This window comes from Tachypleus tridentatus, chromosome 13, assembly GCF_004210375.1.
Source record: "Tachypleus tridentatus isolate NWPU-2018 chromosome 13, ASM421037v1, whole genome shotgun sequence".
Taxonomy (NCBI): domain Eukaryota; kingdom Metazoa; phylum Arthropoda; class Merostomata; order Xiphosura; family Limulidae; genus Tachypleus; species Tachypleus tridentatus.
The window spans coordinates 85173414-85193064 of record NC_134837.1 but is presented as its reverse complement, the minus strand read 5'-3'; the positions used below and the strand labels follow the sequence as shown (position 1 = coordinate 85193064).

At 30.7% G+C, this 19651-nt stretch overlaps 1 protein-coding gene across 6 annotated transcripts in view; it reads left to right on the top strand.

Annotated features, from left to right (window-relative positions):
- Positions 1-19651, top strand: part of LOC143238607 (RNA N(6)-adenosine-methyltransferase mettl16) — a 35312-nt gene that overhangs the window by 11656 nt on the left and 4005 nt on the right. For all 6 annotated transcript variants that reach the window (XM_076478972.1, XM_076478971.1, XM_076478973.1 and 3 more), the window contains 4 exons: positions 5606-5864; positions 8688-8757; positions 13721-13813; positions 14994-15122. In XM_076478972.1, coding sequence (XP_076335087.1) covers positions 5606-5864; positions 8688-8757; positions 13721-13813; positions 14994-15122 — 551 coding nt within the window. The remainder of the gene's footprint in view (positions 1-5605; positions 5865-8687; positions 8758-13720; positions 13814-14993; positions 15123-19651) is intronic.

Here is a 19651-nt window from a genome sequence, read left to right as displayed (position 1 = left end):
CAATTGTGGAAAGTGAAATAAATACATGTAGTACAGTAGTGTTTTGTCAAATTTACTTCTTTTTTATTTCTGCTCTTTTTCTTGCATTAAATTCTATACGACCAAAGCTTTGAAACTCATCATGTTTGGCTCATTTACTTGTAGCATTATTTTCCACCCATATGAAACAGTGCTTTAAAGAAACACAAATGATAGTTACCAGTACAGTGTGTTAATTTTGTATAATTCTAGCAGATATGCAAAAATTGTGCAGTCATATTAGTATTTTTATTGCAACAATACTTATTTAAGTACAGGATTTCTAAAATAATACAAATAAATTCTAATTGCAGGCACCGAAATCTGCAACTCCACTTATATTAGGCCTAAATTAATTTGTCTTTAGTTATTCGATAAAGAGGTAACCCTGTTTTTGCTTTAGTTTAATTAAAACTAAAGTTTACTGTATTTAATACCATCAATAAATAAACTTATAATGTTATTCTATGTTTTAACTTTGAATTCTTTGATAAGAGTTTAATATTTTATTGTACAAAATGTATACTAAAGTATAATTGCATTTACCATTGCTTACATCTCTTGAAATAAAGTGCAGTTAGACAATAAAATGCATGCAACTTTTCAAGACAGAAAAACTAAGTAATGTTATAACAGATATTAATTATTTTATGGATGATCAAATATAAAATGTTTAAGAATTCTTGTAACTGTGATTGTCTTCTTTTGAAAGTTATCCTAAAGTGGCAGTTCTCCATATGGCACTATATATTTATGTAAGATAGATCATTCTTTTTCTCTTTGCTCTTTTATATTCCTCAGATGTTCAGTGTTTTAATTTCGAATTTTGGGACAATTACTTTTAATTACTTTTTGTGGATTACTTTGTTTCCTCTTTTAAGGAAAAAACTATTCAACCCTAACATAAAATGCACAATTTATTATCTTATTTCAAATGACATTAGTAGTCAAGCATGTCACTGAACATCTTGAGCTCAGTGTTCAGATTTTGTTGTTCTGTTCTATTTAAAGCCTGATGAAAGAAGGCCTATCTTCCAAAAGTTCTATGGTCATCAGATTTATTTATTATAATTCTATGTAATTTTCACATGTTATAATGATAAACTGTTAATTATATATTTATATCAAGCTTTAAATTTGTAAGTACTTTAGGTTTAGTAACACAAAAATGTTTGTATAATTAAATAATGAAGTTTAAACTATTTCAGTGAGACTTAAGCTGTTTACATATTTTATTTTCCTGCCAATTGTTCAGATAGTTATTCTTTGGATAGAAAATAAAATTTCATATTTTAAGTAGTAACAACAGAAAATATAATTTTATGTGTATGACATTTTATATTTGTATATATGTATATATACACATACACACAAAATTCTTGTGTTACACTCCCTTTGCTTACAAGATTAGCTTTTTGTACTTTGTGCTGCCCTCTTATTTGCAAATTTTTTTGAATACATGCCACAAGCCTTCCACTCACTCTCACTTGGAATCTAAAATTTCAATACTTCTCTCATATAAATTGCTATGCATCACCTCTTCATCAACAGGAGAACACTACTATCATGTGATGCATGCGACTCCCTCTACACTTCACCACTGCACTATCACTTCTCATTGTAGACAACTTTGTTTAAAATGCTTATTAACCTAGAAGTATATTAACTTAGTTTAATTTCATTTCAGTTTTCTTTGAGAGTATTTGATTTATCCCTGTTTGCCATACATTTTTTTGCTGGGCTTGTATCATGTATGAATTCTGAAGTTGCTGTTGCAACTTGGGGTGCATATCATTCATCTGTTTTCACACTTTTGGAGGATTTCATAGCTTTTGTTCTTGGGAAGGTGAAGCACTCTATGGAATACACATTGTCTCCTGTTTGTGCCCTTATTCTTTCTGTAATTTTTTAACCTTTAACAGCAAGAGGCTGAAGATAATTTTGATCTCCCCCCCAGTTCATCATGCCTTCTCAAACCTTCCCAAAGTTTCTGTTCAGCCTTTATTGATTTTTCTTGGGGCTCATATCTTGGGTATATGTTATTTTATTCTGTACCATCAGTTCTGTGTTCATTTTACCTCTGTACCATTTTCCACATTTGGCTTTAATTTCTGTCTGAGATTTTTTGTGGGAACTCTGTGGAGTTTGTAGATGTATTTCCCCTTTCTTCTCTTCCACTCTCATCCACATATCCACATGCTGTCTTCAGCTATGGCTCTACACGTGGTTCAGGTTCACCTCTCTTTGGGTTGAGACGATATATTCTTGCAGGCCAGTCACCCAATACCTTATACATGGGTTGTTCTTATGGCCACATTTTCATGATGTTTTGAGTTTGACACAATTACTCTTCGTTGTTATGGTTGGCTTCTGTCGAATGGAGATCTGTCTTTCCTTGAGGGAGACCAGGATTCTCTGTTGGAGCCAGGTGAAGTTCCAAGTTCTGTTGCTGACCTTACCTTTTCTGGCCTGATCTGTCACAATTTCCCACTGTACTGCTGTTTGCTGTTTCTCATGGTTATACATGGCACTTCCTTCCTTCTCCTTAGGGTTACTAGTCATGCCAGTGTCTATCCGAGGCAGTACTTATTCTTCGTGATGACAAGAAAGCCACTTGAAGTAAAAATGTATTCCAAAGACAGCTGGTATGGATATTAAAACTTTAATTAAAGTAAAATACAAAATAGTCGTTTGACCTTCTTAGGACATCTTCAGGTTAACAAAGAGAATTTGCATCTAACTATTGCTGGGCACCTCTTAGGGAAGAGAGTGTTAACTGGTACAGGACTGTAGGGGTGTTGTGGTTAGATGTTAGGTTATTAGGTAATATAGGTATTTGTATTGGTTTAATTTTGGTTGCTGTATAAGTAGGGCCTCTTTGATTTTGTGTTTTTTTATATTTCCTTACTTAGTATCTGGGTGTTTTCTATGGTTATGTTGTGTTTATTTGATTTGCAGTGTTCAAAAACTTGTGAAGGTGTTTTTTATGTTATTAGAATCTAGTTTTTATTTTTCTGCTTGTTTCTCCAATTTAGAAGTCGTGGCAGTTGTTGCATTGTATTTTATAAATAATGTTGGTGTTGTGTTTGTCAGTGTAATTTTTACATGGTATGGACTTTAGTTTTGTTCCAGGTTTTGAATAAATTTGATGTTTACTCGAAAAAAAACAGTCCATTTTAAACAACTTGATATTGTCTGCTTTTAAAAATAGGGTTTACATTATCTCAGATGTTGTTGTCCCTATGGACTCCTCAGTGTACATTTTCCCCCTTCTCCCAATGGAGTTTGAGAGTCCTTCCCACCTACCAGTTCCAAGCTGCTGAGGTGGTTGATCATAGGGACCACCTGTTGGATAGGTTCTACAAAGATGGCTATAACCATTCAGTTCAGAGTAGGGTGATGATGTTCTGCTGGTGTAAAGGGAGTTACAAGATCCTATTGATGGGTGAGTTTCCCAGAGTTGAGACACACATATACAATTCAATCCTCTGAGTGAGGTTTTGGAGATCAAGTGAACTAATGACTTAAGTTCTTACACAGGTTTTTGGTTGTCCATCTTCCTATCTTGATTGCTCTTCTTTGTATTGAGTTGCAGAAGGTCATTGTGGTATGTTTCTGCTTTTGTCCTAGGTTTTCTATTCTTATAGGGTTCTTAATGACCTGGGTCATTTTGGGCTTGTTCATGGTTGTGGAGGTCAAGTACATGCGATGGAATTCCTTCAGATTCCAGATGAAACATTCCTGAGTCCCTGGCATTAGGACACCCTGCGTGTTAGCTCTTTTGTGGTGGGTCAGGAGCCAAAGGTCATGTCATCGCGTTTGTTGACTTGCATTCAAACTTTTATTGACCTGCTATTTTATAAATTTATGACAGTAGGTTTGGAATCAAATTGTAGATTATAACGGTAGATTATAATATAACGTTTTCAGTCTTTGTCTGTGATGAGACACACACAAAACGTATAATAATTGAGATGTGACTGTATATTACAAAATACTAGTTCACTAAAACACATTCAAGACAAGATTAAAGGTCTGTATCATAATACTAGATATGCATGAGTGCATGTGCACTTCCTTAATAAGCAAGTTATGTAATATTAGCTAGACATGACTGGGAGGTGACTATAATAAAAAATAATTATGTATATGAAAATATATAGCATTATGAGACTTAAGCTACTTTGACTAAACATTGTTATTTTTTGTCATAATATGTAGTCATTCTAGCATGAAAAAAAGCATAATTTCTATTCATTTCCTAATTTTTTTTATGGTGGATATAAGGTTGGTCAAGTGACAGACCTCACACAGTTATAGAGTGTATAAAATAACATAATGCCTTACTGAAAACAAACATTTGAAATTTATTTAGGACACTTTAGAGATTATGAAAATAATATTTGAGATTTTTGGGGTTGAAGAAGAGTTTTTAAATCATAACATGAAATCACCTTGCACTCAGACTAGTAACAAAATGGACGTTATTTTCACAAACAAATCTTTAGTAAAAATATTTCATGAAAAATGTGATTTTTGTATACAAAATACTTGTTACGTTTACTAAAAGTTTACTAAATTTTGTGAAGTTACACATGTTGTATCGAAAGTTATAGAGCAAATAATTAACATGTGCAAATGTGTAGATGAACATGTGTACATTATACCGAGCCCATAGAAAATGGGTTAATGGAGTCTTCTGATAGGTTTCCTACAGATTCTGGCACTTTAGATGAAGACCGTATAGGTCCTCATCCTACCCTTGTGTGGGTGTCAGTACCTAGCGAATGAGGTTTTTGATGTAGTTGACATGCCAAATGCAGTTTGTCATGCCTTAGCTGCTCATCTTAGGACACATCATCACTTACCCACCTTCCATTGTGGGATTGAAGAATTCTGTCTCTTGTATGTCTCTTTGTTACACCATCATCTTCCACTCAGAAGTGTTCTTTTTTTGTTCTGCCATGTCTGGCCCTCCTGAATTTTACATTTTTCATGGCAAAGAGATATTTGGTTCAAATGTGATGTGGTGCCCCTCCTCAGATTTTCAGATCTGCTCCTTTCAATTAAGGGGTGTCCTTCAAATGATTCAAAGGATATGCCTGTGCTTTACTTTCACTAGTCTCTCCTTCAATTCAGTGTGGGATTCAAGCCAATTTTGTGAAGAGAGGAAAAGTACTGTATTGGAATTTATTATTTTCCCAAGTGAATATGTATTTTCTATAGGTATGTCCCTCCACTCACACTTCCAACCGTTTCTTCTCGCTATCTTCTGGTGCTTGTGTTTTCTGTGAAACTTTGAAGTGATAATTCAGTGGTGGAACCTAGAGGGAGTCACATACATCGTGTGAGAGTAAGGCTCTACTATTGGGAGAGAGGTAATGCACGGTGATTTACATGGGAGACATGTCGGAACTTTAGATTCCAACAGAGGGAGGGTTAAAAGCTTGTAACATGTATTCAAAAACATTTGCAAATAGAGGACTAGTGTTAAATGAGAAGAACTAATTTTGCGAGAGGGGGGAAGTAACTATCAGAGATACATTTTCATTTAGGAAAATTATAACTTTTGACCTTTACCTCATAGTAATACAGACAGAATCTGATTGTGTTTTGAAAGAAGTTGTGGAAGAAGTAGGAAGAAGTTTTGATTTCTGTTTTTGTAACCCTCCTTTCTTCCGTGATCAATGGGAGGCTAATCCAGAAGGAAAGTCTCGTACTCCTAATCGCCCACCACCAATTTCTGCTAATAGTGCCAGTGATGTGGAAAAGGTGACTGAAGGAGGGGAAGTAGAGTTTGTTCGAAAGATGATCCAAGACAGCTTGGTCTTAGGCACTCAAGTCAGGTACAGCAGGCTTTATGTTTTGCAAATGAAATATTTTTGGATGCTGATTGAAAAGAAGAATGTGTTAATGTTTTGTTTAAATATGCTAAGATTAATAATGAAATGTGTTATAAGTACATAACGAAGTTGTGTGTAAGCGTGTATACATGTACTGTGTGTGTGTGTGTGTGTGTGTGTGTGTAAGTATAAAAAGTAATTACATATTAAAATTTAATATTGGATCATGCAATAAATCCAGTAATGATGAAATGGACTGTATTCGCATTGAAAGGTATGTAAACGTATGTTGATAAATAATACATTATCATTCCAAATAATGAATTATGTAGTTTTATTAAAAGTGTACCAAAGAGGTAAAACATTTTGATGTCAAACAAAGTGTTCTAAAAAACTCAAATGTGTTCAAGACCACAAATTACTGGTTTCTGGGCCAGTGACCTGGTAGAAGGTTGAAAGTATTAATATAGAAACTTTGTTATGTCAGTATAACATTAGTGTTGATTGGCTGAACAAATCATGGGTCTATCGGATAGAGTACAAAACTGTTTTTAAAGAAAGTGCTGACATTAAACAGACTGGTTGTGATGCTTATATTTAAGATATGCTGTCTCATATTCTTCAGGATTACAAGCTACATTTAAATCTGACTCTTGCAATTGTGGCAAAGGAAGTAAGTTGCACGTCATTCTGATGTTGCGGCTAACATACAGCTAGAGAAAACTTCCTTTTCTCCTGCTTGGCAAATCTTATAAGCCATGATGCCTTTTAAAAGTCAAATCTTTTCCTTTAGCATATGATAGCCATAACAAAACTTTAATTATATCCATATTTTGTTCAGTGGTATGTTTACGGATTTACAGTGCTAAAATCAGATTTTCAATTCCCCTCGGTGGGCTCAGCAGATTGCCTGATGTGGCTTTGCTACAAGAAAACACACACACATATATCCATATTTTATGAATCCAATCTTTTTAAGCTTGACAGAAAATTCAATGTTGCTTAAACATAAAGTGGTTGACAACTGCTCAGCTGATCACAAGAGAACTGGAGACTATTAGAGATATCTTTTTGCATTTTAACAAAATATCCAGGCATAGGCTGTAGGGTTAGGGTATTATTAAAATCACAAACATTATTACAGGAAGAGTATAGTGACTAAAGTTTTATAGGTTTTTTTTTAAATGATAAAAGGAATAGCCTATTATCAAGGTCCTTCATTGTGCCAAGTTAGATGGAAAAAGCATGGTAGGATATGAAACCCATTACTATAAAATTGGTGCTTTGGGAAAGCCAGTTTAGGACTGAGGACAGAAGAAAAGACATAAATGTGGAAAATGATGATATTTAAGGTGACTGGCATTTGTTCTTTGAAGCACTCAATATATCAAAAAATTACATTTTAAAAGTGTAGTAACATCAGTAATAATGCCATCATTACTTACTATCTGATTGAAAATTATTGATTTCTTTATGAGTGACAGATGTTAAACTCTTAAGGGTGATGAGACTGATGATGAAACAGAACTGGACATCCTTGTTTCCATCTCGACTCTGAGAGAAGTGTTTATCTGCTCCACTGTGTGGAAGATTGGATGTTGAACAAATATCATGAGTAATGATGGCAATCAAAGATAACAGACTTCTTTAACAATTTTTTTTTCCTTTTGTATTTGTTTTTGTTCATTTAATTTTTCTTTTTGAAAATGTTATACATTAAAACTTAACACTCACAAAATAACTATAAAAACCATCAACTTTATTTACTTGTGTAAGTACATGTGAATAAGTACCTTTTTAACCTCTGTTTACAAAAATACCATATACTTAGTACCTTCCTTAAGTTAAATTTTCTGTAAATAGATTATTTTTCCTGTTCATTGGGGATTTAGCTTAAGGACTAGGGATGTTCTATTGCCAATGTAAAATTGTCAAAAGTCTTGTAGGGTAGTTAAAATAACAACCAAACCTACAAAGTAGTTTGAATGAGTTATCTTAGTTATTTTAAATAACTTTAAGAAAAAGTTTAACATTAATTTGGTCAGAATTTGTATTTAAATTATTTTGTTGGTTCAACCAACACTTGAATATAAATAAATTCATCAAAAAGACTAGAAATATTTTATGATGATGAGAAACCCACTTGAAATAAAATGTGTTCTAAAGACAGCTAGTATGGGTATTAAAACTTTAATTAAACTACAGAACAGCATTTAGACCTTCTTAGATCATCTTTAGGTTAATGACGTAAGAAGTTTTAATAATCCATACCAGCTGTCTTTAGAATAGTGGAAGCATTTGTTTGTTTGAATGTACTTAGAATATGTTTTTAAAACATGGTTTCCATAATGTTTCTAATTTGCAAAAACAGAGTTTCAGTACTTTAAAACTATATTTTAAAATGCATTTTACAAGAAAGTTTAAAACATTCAATCTTTTATAGTTTTGACTAATTCTGTCTCTGTTTTTAGATTTCAGATTGTGTACTTGTATTTCAAAATAATAAGCATTAATTTGAAATGAATATTGGACTTAAGTTAATGGCCAGTTACTCTGTATTTGCCATGTCGGGTCATTTGCAAGTTTATAGCCTTATAATACTAAAATTTAGTGTTTGGTACTTTGCAGTGGACATAGCATAAATAGCCAACTGTGTGCTTTGTGTTTAAAAAAGAAATGCAACAACAATTCTTCTGTATTACATATTAAATCATATTATAAAATACTTTTTGGTAATTTACAACCAGTTTGATCTTTTGTTCCATAAAAGAAAATTTAATTTAAGCTATTCAAAATACATTAATCATGTAATTTTATTTTTTTCAGAGTATATACCACAATGTTAGGAAAGAAGAAAAGCCTAAAGATTGTAAAGAATGAACTGAGAAAACAAAAGGTAGAGTTACATAAAAATTCCACATTTCTCTGTCTTTTATAGGATGATGTCTGTTTTATTTTTAAAATATATAATTTTATGAAGATCAAATGAGTAATCAAGTAAATGCACAACCAGTATGGGACGTAGTATAAAATTACAATTATGATAAATAATCAGGGGTTCCTTATTTTCACTTTTTTTACTGATTTTCATAAATTCTCTCTCTCATTAACAAAATATCACATTTAATTAATTTAAACTTGAATTTGGTTTCATTTAATCTTTTGTCCTGTTGACTCATTGTTTCTTTAAATCACCAGTTGCACTATGAAAGTATTGTTTATGCTTTGAAAGAACATGTTAATCTCTTCCTTGTTGGAAATGGTTGACACTTATAATTAGACAACTAGTTATTTAATATAAATGGAAAAGCTAAGTACATTTTGAGGAAGTCTTTTTTTTTTTAAGTTTAAAATAGCTCTGTTGCAAGTAACTTATTACTATGGTAGCAAGTATTAATAACATAATAAGTTTTCTCAGTTAATACTAGTTGTTTTTTGCCTTGAAGCTTTCATTTAAAAAATAACTACCAAATAAATCCAACTCTAGAAATAATGCACTGTTAGCTTGTGTTGCTGCTTAACCTGTTTGGAACTTAGGGTGTATTACTGATATCCTTTGGTTTTTAATTTTCATAGTGAAAATACATAATTAAGTTGTATGAAACTTTTAGAAAAAATTTACTAAATAGTATTTAATTTCAGCTTTAAAGGTTAATGTAACTTGATTGAGTTTATAATTTTTAAGTTTTGAAATTTCCACAATTTTTTTCGAGACACTGTTTTGAAAAACATCAAAATTGCTTCCTTTTATTTTAGGTTTTAATTTATTTTTAGGTTGATCAGAAAGCTCCAGTTTATTTATCCAATCAGTTTCATTTTCATTGATATTTATTAACATATTTCTTTTTATACTTTATTAATTGGTTATATATCATAATAATCATGAAACTGACAAACATTTATTGGTCACCTTGGACATGACCATTCAAAATCATGTTGGGCCAGGCTACATAACAGTATTTGTGTTAACAATATTCTTGGTTGAGACCAGTTTTGTGTCTAATGAATATAGTTGATTATTAGTAAATTATAAGATATCTGTGTATGTTTTTCAAATACAATAACTTGACAATAATATTCAATAAATAGGAATTTTATTGACCTGAATATTTTAGTTCTTGGTAAATCTAAATAAGCAAATCTGATGTCTTGTTATAGAAAAATATTTCCAAAGTTTTCAAGGTAAATTCATTCAACATAAAAACATTTTTAGGAACGAAAAGGCCATCTAAAGAAACTATAAAAATTCCTAGACTGTGGTTTGTCCCTTAGTCTTCTAAACTCATTAGCATTTGTTGTTCTCTGTGTTAGCTATGCCTAATCACTTTCCCATAGAATATTGAATTCCTTCTCCTTTCACTTTATTTAATGTACATTGATGAAAATACTTCATAAATTTCCCCTTTAAATGGCTTAAATTTTGCTTATAGCTAATTTCAAAATTCATCTTCAATAGTAGTAGTTCAGATCATGTTGAGATCATAAAAGAATGGAATGATAATCTGTAGTGATTAAACCAGAAAAAAAAGAAGAATGACAACCTGAAAAACGTGTTTGAAAAACTTGAATGATAACTTCTTAGAAAATTTAATCATGTGATTGTGGATGGGTATAAAAATTATTTAAAAAACTCTATAAGTGTGTTATTTGTAAGCAAGAAACCTTGGAGCTGCTGAAATGAAAGTTTGAATTTCTTTTTCTTTGTAGTTCACAAACATAAATGTTACAAAATGGTAGAATATCAGCTTTAAAATATTTTTTGTTAAAATTGTTTAACTAATTAAAATAATTATTTTTACTTACATTTTGAAGTCTAATATATAGGTATGCATTTGACACAAAAAATATGCTCTGCACTCTGAATAGGATTAATGGTATGGCATAGAGGTTTAGTATGCATGTTATATTTTATTAAGATTATTCAGGAACTTTACCATGTCATTGCAGTTGATGTCACCATGTTTTATCATGTACCTTGACAATGGCTTTACAGTATAGTTTCCATTGCAGAAAGCTCCATCATAAGGTTGTCATGCCAAAAATACACTTCTCCTTGAACATTTTCCATAAGACTTCTAGTATACATGGCCACTTGTATCACAGAAATCCCAGGGCACTTCACTGATCAACTTAACCAGTATGCCATCATATGGAATGACCCAAATACTAATTTCACTTTCCATCTGCTTGAGATATGTAACTGTTTATTGAATGTGTTGAGGAAGTAAATTTTGTCACTTTTCCAATTGGAGACCCTTCTTGAATATATTATGTATTGTTACTGGGACACATGGATGGATTTTATCACTGGTTACCTTCCTTATCACAACTAGGAGATGACTTGTTGCAGCTTTCATTATTGATGGTCAGGATGCCTTATGTTGAACAATATTCTTTTGTTTCTCGGTGCCATTAATTACAAGGGACATCTTCATTTTGAAAATTGTAAATCCCTTTGAAGATATCTTTATGATTTAAATGCCTGAGTGTTTTGTATTGTAAATGTCTATCATGTACCATTTCTAAAAGCAATTAATTGTTGGTAGCACCATACTTTATGAAATGTCAAACAAAAGTGTAGTTTTGTATTATATGTGGTTGTCATGTGACTTGCTGGTTTGTACATTCAAAATTAGTTTAATGTAATATACTGAACTCTCTGTAGTTCAAGAAATAAAGAAAAGATAAACTTAAATAAGGATGAGTAAACAAAACATTTTTGTTTAAAAATTTTTAATACATTAAAAAAATACTAAGTTATGTTAAATTATAACTCAGCAGATACTGTTGAACTTTATTTGTAAATTATTATAAAATCAAAGCTTATAAATTTTGTATTACACTGGAGCTAGCTTGATCATTTAGCACAACATTAGGATCCATAAGACAATAATGATTTTATTTTTCACTATTAAAGGTTATATATAGACTTGATATTGTATGGATGTACTTCTTAAAATATTAAAATTACTTATTAAGGTCTAATTTTGACCATGGGGTGGCAACTTAATTAAAGTCTTATTAGCATTATGTTAACAAATTTAGACTTGTTCAGCGTACACATGTACATTTTAGCACACTTGTTCACTTGTAAAAGAAGGAGGAGAATAGACAAAATTTACTTTGACTGACAGGATATAAGTTATGAAAAATTATGATACTGGTGACCAGATTGTACCAAATATATAAAAAATGTAATCATGTTGAGATCAAGATATACATATATAACACTTAGTTTATTTAAATACATGAAAAACCATAAAGTTTGTATGTGTATATATCATACATATGGCTTCTCTGTAGATCCACAAATTTCTTTATTTTGCTGTTATGTAAATCCACACATCTGAAAAATATCCTGAGGAATATAAAATTGTACACTAAAAATGTATTTTCTGTGACCATAAAAATATTATCCTAAAAATTACAATACAATGTTCTACTGACTTTAAAAATTCTATAGTTTATCACAAAGATAAAATACACCACAACTAGACAATAACAGAGCACATGAAGTACATTGTGATGTATAACAGCGTTAGATTTTTGTATTTTATTATTAAGCAATCATTTATTTCTTAAGAATAAATAACATTTCAAGAAAAAGTGTATAAAATTTTTGTTAAATGTTCAGAATCAGTGCAAAAAAAACAAACCATAAACAGTTCTATTTACAATAAGCTTCAGTGGAAATGGATAGAGAAAATTATAACTCTGTAAGTTGAAAGAAGATCAAATATACACATTTCTTTCCAAACATGTTAAAAAATGCATCTTAGGGTAGGGAAAAAAATGACACAACTTTCCATTTGTGATGACGAGAAAACCCACTTGTAGAGAAAAATATATATGTAAAAATGGCTGGTATGGGTTGAGAAAATTGTTATGTAGAGGAGCAAACAACGTTTCGACCTTCTTCGGTCATCATCAGGTTCACAGTTTTGAAGGCACTTCTCGTGAACTCTGTTTGAAAATAGATGGCTACCAACCAAGTTTTTTTTTTATAAAGAGTCACCTTTTTAATATGTTTGTATGTACATTTCAGTGCTATGGAAAATTCTTAAACAGTGTTTTTTTTTGCAAGTGAGGCAAATGATACTGAAAAAATTATAGATACACATTTTGGAGATTTCAGAGGTTATGTAAGTGAAATATGCAAACTGTACAATGGAGAAATGTATTTTGATTCTTTGCTTGCATGTTACTTTGCACTCCAACTGGTCTAAGTTCATCAGTTTATGCATATCATGAGTGCAACTATTTTTGTAATACATTTAATTTTTTGTGTAGAACAGAGTTGTACATTTTACTAAAATCTTGCTCATTTCATGCAGATACACATAGTAAAATTAAAATTATAGTCAACCTTTTTTCTCCAGTAAGAGGTCAGTTATTCTGTAGAATAACACATTATTTAATATGAACTCATCCATAAATAAAACATATCCATCTTAAATGGGCCCGGCATGGCCTAGTGATTAAGGCACTCAACTTGTAGTCTGAGGGTCATGGGTTTGAATCCCCAACATGCCATACATGCTCGCCTTTTTAGCTGTGGGAGTGCTATAATGTGACAGTTAATCCCACTATTTGTTTGCAGAGGAGTAGCCCAAGAGTCAGCAGTGGGTGACTGATGACTAGTTACCTTCCCTCTAGTCTTACACTGCTAAATTAGGGACAGCTAGTGCAGATAGCCCTCGTGTAGCTTTGTGCAAAATTCAAAACAAACCAAACCATTTTAAATGAGAATAGAGTAACTGGATATAAGTAATTTGTTAATTTTCTTAAACCTGATTTCATAGATGTTTTAAAAATGATATGAATATTGACTAATGTTGTTCTTTTTCATATATTTTAAGGTTGAACAATTTATAACCACAGAATTCTGCCAAGGTAAAACCATGAGATGGGGAGTAGCATGGACGTTTATGAAAGGGGTTGACATTACAAAGGTAATTGTAGTTTTAATACACATAAAAACTTTTAACCTATCAGACAATTCTATTTCATTATTAATAATTTAATTCTTTCAAGGAAAATCTTTGTGCATTTTACTGTAAACCTGTAACACTTTATATTTGTTAGTTTTAAAATAAAAAAAATGTGTACAGAGTTTTAAAAAGTATTAAGTGTTCTTACTAGTTTGACACTATTACAGGTTAAATATTTAATGTTACTTCTATCTTCTGAATCATATGGGTAGCATGAAACTTTTATTTTGGATTGCCTTACGAAGTAAGGGCACGTTTATTTATAACTGTGCATAAAATTTTAACTTTAGGATTAATAAATGACAAAAATTATATTTCCCTGATAATATATTACATATTTATTTGTTGCAAGCTTAGATATTTTATCTTCTTTATGATTAAGCTTGGAAGCTTGCAGTAAGTAAATATATGATGCAGAATTAGTATGGAAGTGCAATTTTATAATGAATGACATTGTTCTCCTTCTTGCTGTTTTGCAGTTGCATAAATTTATACGAAATTTGTTTCTTTAGCCTCTATATAAATGTACCCTTATATATATATTATAAATAATGTATGTGGAACATAGTTCTTAACATTTGATTAAGAATAGCCTTCTGATATCAATGTCTTACAATTGAATGTTTGTGGATCAATTAGAAGGATATGAAATTGTAATTAGTATCACTGAATATCATCTTTTGCTGTATAAAGTTTAAAAGCACTCAGTTTTACCTAATTATACTCATATATGTATCCTTAGACTAAAAATGACAACTAGAATCAACAATATTTTGAGTAAGGGTATAGGCTTAACATTTTATTGGTCATGTGAGGTTAGGTTATTAAGATTGATACATGTTACATTGACCAGTTCATGAATTCTTCTACTTTGCCCCAATTCATAAATCTCTTATTAAAAGATACTGCATCAACATAACAAACGTCTAAGAAAGAGAAATGATTTGTCTCTACTTTAGAAATTTATTATCTGTGTTTCAGTTTTATCTCTCGTCAAACATTTGTGTCTATTTAAGTTGTAACTTGGTTATTAGTTATTAAAGCTTTTGATTGGTTGCCTTTATGTCATACATATATATATATATATACACAAAATATTTTCTGACGTCTCATAAGTAACATCTTCTTATGCTTGATGTAGGCTCCTACCATGAAGCATGAGAAGACAAAGCCACCACTGGTCTATATTATTCCAAATGAACTAAAGGAAACAGAGTATAGTCTTTCTGAAATTCTAAACAAGATTAAAAGTTTGATGGAAGAACTAAAGGTAAAATACCATATTAAATAAAAATTTTTTTTATGATACAGATGTATAAAACAATTCACATGTTCAAATCCTGATTTTGAGATAGCTTGAGGCTAGTATGGTTCTTTTTCTTTTGTATTATTAATGTTTGTCAAAAAAATATTGTTCTCCTCACCCACTAGTGACTTACAACACCAGAAACTGTTTTGATATCCATAGTGGGCAGAGCACAGATAAACCATTGTGTAGCTTTGTGCTTAACTTCAAACAAACAATACACAAATATTACCCCCTCTTTTTTTTTCTTTATTTACTACTGTCATTGAAGATTTTGTGAGATTGGTAGCCTGTTTATCAACAATGGGCTAATCCATTGTAAGTTTTATATACAAATGTATAGGTGACTCAGTTATTGACTTGTGAATTAAAATGTACAATTATTTGGTTTCAAATAAGTATGTTAATCTTGCAAAATATAGTCATAATTATTTATATGATTATGTTTTGCTGGATTAACATAGTTGTTTTTAATACAAAGTTGTATTTATATAAAGTTAAATAGCTGTGTTGGGACAAAATAACTTGGACCATCTACTTGGAGCTTTATAGCCCAGGAACACCTGAAAATGGCATCTTATTATTCTAAATGAATAGTTCAGGAATATCAGTCTATCACATATGTAGACTGGTTAACTTGTCCATAGATTTTATATCTACTGAAATAAATCATGTTTAGTCTAGTAATAGAGTAGAGAAGTAATTGCAGTGAATAACCAGATATTTACAGTGTGTAATAACGAAGCCAATAAAGCAAAATAAATTGTTGGGCCAATACATTGTTTATTCCTACTAGCTTGGAGCTAGTACATAGAAGAGTTTTTATACTTCTGTGGTATGTTTTATTTGATACTTTCATGTTGCAATTGACAATAAAACGTTTGTTAATGAAAATACAAATTACGACAAGTGAAAGTAATAGTTGCATTTATTATTTCATTGTATTTTTTTTTTTTATATTTTATAACTATTTGTTCCTTACTAAATAAACTCTGAATTTGAATTGATTTACTACAAATATGTTTTCAAAAACTTAAACAGTTTTTTTCTGTCACCTAGATACATTATATTTTACTGTTTTGATCTCTTCCATGATTTGCCCAAGTGGTCCTCCTTTCAAAGTATATTTGCTAGTTAATTCAGGAAAACTGTTTATCACCATATTTTAATTATTTGTTAAAATTTTTTGCATGTTATGGTGTATTACAATCAGTGTTTGGGAGATGGTGTTGGAAATACTGTTTGTAGTGATCTTTATCAGGTTTATTCTGAATTATGTATCATAAAAACTGGAGAAAAGTGTTCATATTATTTATTGTAGTTTCAGTAAAAAACTATCTGTTGCATATAAATCCAGATAACGTCTATTTATCAAGTATATGTGTGCAGAAATATAATAACAGATCATAAAATAACTTTTGTTTTAGTAATATATTGCTTTCAAAAATGAAATAGAAACCCTATAACCAGAGGTCTACCTTTTGAAAACACTTGGGTTATAGGGTTTCTATTTCATTTTTATAAAGACTCCTTGGACCTACATATTTTTAGAACATCAAAAGTGGAATAAAGATTTTTTAAAACTAATTTTCAATTTCTGATGTTAAGTTCTTTTCTTAGCATGATACTTTACTCACAGCAGAAAAGTCGTAATAGTTTTAAACACAGTATTGCTCAGCTGACCTTCACAGTTGAATACAAGTGTAGTGTTATTGATTGTAGCTAGTCACCATTTGTCAATCTTGGTTACGATGGTTAGATATAATTACCTATATCTCATCTTTAAATAAAGAGTTCATACTCGAGTGATCTAAACACACAAAGAAAGTTATTTTTCTATTTTGTCCATCTGTATAAGTCACTATGGTTTCCAGTTCAACAGAGATTCATGTAGAGATCGGAACAAAGTGAGAAAAGTATATATGTAAAAACAGCTCATTTGGGTTGAGAAAATTTTTTATGTAGAGGAGTGAACAACGTTTTGACCTTCGGTCATCATCAGGTTCACAAAGAAGGATCGAAACGTTGTTCACTACTCTACGTAAAAAATTTTCTCAACCCAAACGAGCCATTTTTACATATATATTTCTCTACAAGTGGGTTTTCTCAACATCACTGAAAGTGAGAAAAGCATAGCTTATTGATATGTTGCTGCTGGAAGGAAAGATGTTCAAACCTTGTGTAATGCTTCATTGTAATTATCATTTCATACTTCATTTTAATTATAACATTCTATATGATAGGAAAATATATGTTTTTTTATGGAACATGATGAGGTTAGATTAGTTAAATTGTTTTGCATTCAAGCATATTTAGTTTTGGCTTGTTGACAAGGTTGCTGATTGAATAATCAAAGAAAATCACTTAAACGTAAAAATATTAAATGAATACCAAACAAGATTAAAACTTATCATATACTAGCAGAGTATCTGGTGCTGCTTGGATGAAAATGGCTGTAAATATCCTGAGCTGTTTTGATTAAATCAACCACATTAATCATGTTTTTTTGCAAAAAAACAATATAATTTCTTTAATTGATTAAATATTTTGACTGAAATCGATAGAAATAACAATGTGCAAAAAATAAATTGCTAAAGCTATTTTTAATCAGAGCCAAACCAGGTATACTACTCTTGCTTCTTGCATGACATTTCAAGTTTCCAAAAGAAAACTCTCTACCTTTTGGTATCCTGATTTCTTTTGTGTGGTCAAGTGACATTTGCAGCATATTCTGACTTTATTATTGTTCCATTTAATGAAAAAAATTGATTTATTTTTTTACATTGAAATGCAATGTAAATGAAAATTTGCAGATACCAAACATTTCTGTGAAGTCATTATATATCTGATTCTTGCAAGTACATGCGAGCAAAGCAAAAGATATGGGTGAAGTAAGTATATTTAGTTGAGGGAATGTACATGCATATTTGAGTGAAAGCACCAGCTTGTTACAGTTAAGGAGAGTTGAGAGTAGGCACGTGTGTGTAGAAGAAATAGAAAATGACAGAAACAGCACAGTTAAAGACTCGATGTTTTAAAAGCATTTCAACACATAATTGGTCATGGATAGAATGATTAGCAGAAATTCTCAGATAGAAAAGAAATCTAAATAGTCCTCTTCATCACATATTATCACAAATTCCAGCCATTTCAATCTGAGATTAAATGGTCTTCCTCTTTGTTCAGAATTGATATGTTGGTCACTTTGGCCTAAAGTTGAAGCCTATGAGACAGTGGCTACCTACCCTTTGTTACATCATGCACAAAGTTGTATCTGTACCAAGAGTTTGGAGTTTGGAGCTTTAAATACGTTGATGTGTGTGAAGAAAAGACCAACAAAAAGAGAGACATTCATGCTTTTATTAATTTATTTGATATAAAATAAAAACCTTCTGACTAACAATTTAAAAAAAAAGTTGGTTTATTTATAAGTTTGATATGGTAAAAAAGTTATTTTTTATTGTATACCAGTTTTTGTAAGCAAATTAAAATGTTTTTTTTTATTCTAAACATTTAAAAATTTTGTAAGTTTTATAAGAACATAAGAAGTCAATAACACTATGTAACAAAATTTTTACTTTTTCTTGTTCCTGGGCAGAAAGTGTTATTTCCCAATTGCTTATGCCTAAAGTAAATGGAAAAGACCTATTTTTCTCTTCAAACTTTGCTTTTGTAACTTGGGAGCATATAATGAAAACATGATGGGAAACTATATTTGGGGGCTGATACGTGAAAGTGATTTACATTATAGTCGCAAATCTCGAAAAACTACTTACTTTTAAACATTCTTATATAACTTTAGTATAAATACATGTAAATCTTGATTCATATGTTGTTTTATTCAGACCTTATGTGAATGAAAATGTGCAGATTTGCCTGTTTTTACATATAAAATAGGTTAATTTCTAAATTTCATTATCCAGGTCACAAAAGCAGATTGAAGGAAGTCATGGCCATTTCCTGTACTTTTATAACATAAGCAGTTAAGAAATAACATGTACTATCCAGGACCAAAATTTGTGTTACATAGTGTAATTAAAATGTGTATTTTTTTATTTTTTTAAAATATTGTAATTATATCTTTTTGCATTTTAAAAGCTGCAAACCTATACAAACATGATGTATGAAACCAATATTTACAGAAGCTATATAACCTGTACAAAGTTTTCCTTAGTTTGAATATATTAAATCTGGTAGAATTTTCTTTTTTTTTTTAATGCAGTTAAACAAACTATGCAACAGGTTTGTTTAATCGATGTACCTCGGCATGGTAGAGATAAATAAAATCAAGTTTAATTATGTAATAGGAGTGAATGGTAATGATAAAAACTTGAGTTTTGATGATCAGTTGCACCAAATTGTTTTTTATGGAATTTTGTTGTAGGATTTTTCAAAGTTTACACACTTTGGAGCTGTATGTATAATATGTGTATACAATTAAATCAGGAATTGTAAGTAATGAAGCTATCCTCAAATATTTTATTTTTCTGTAT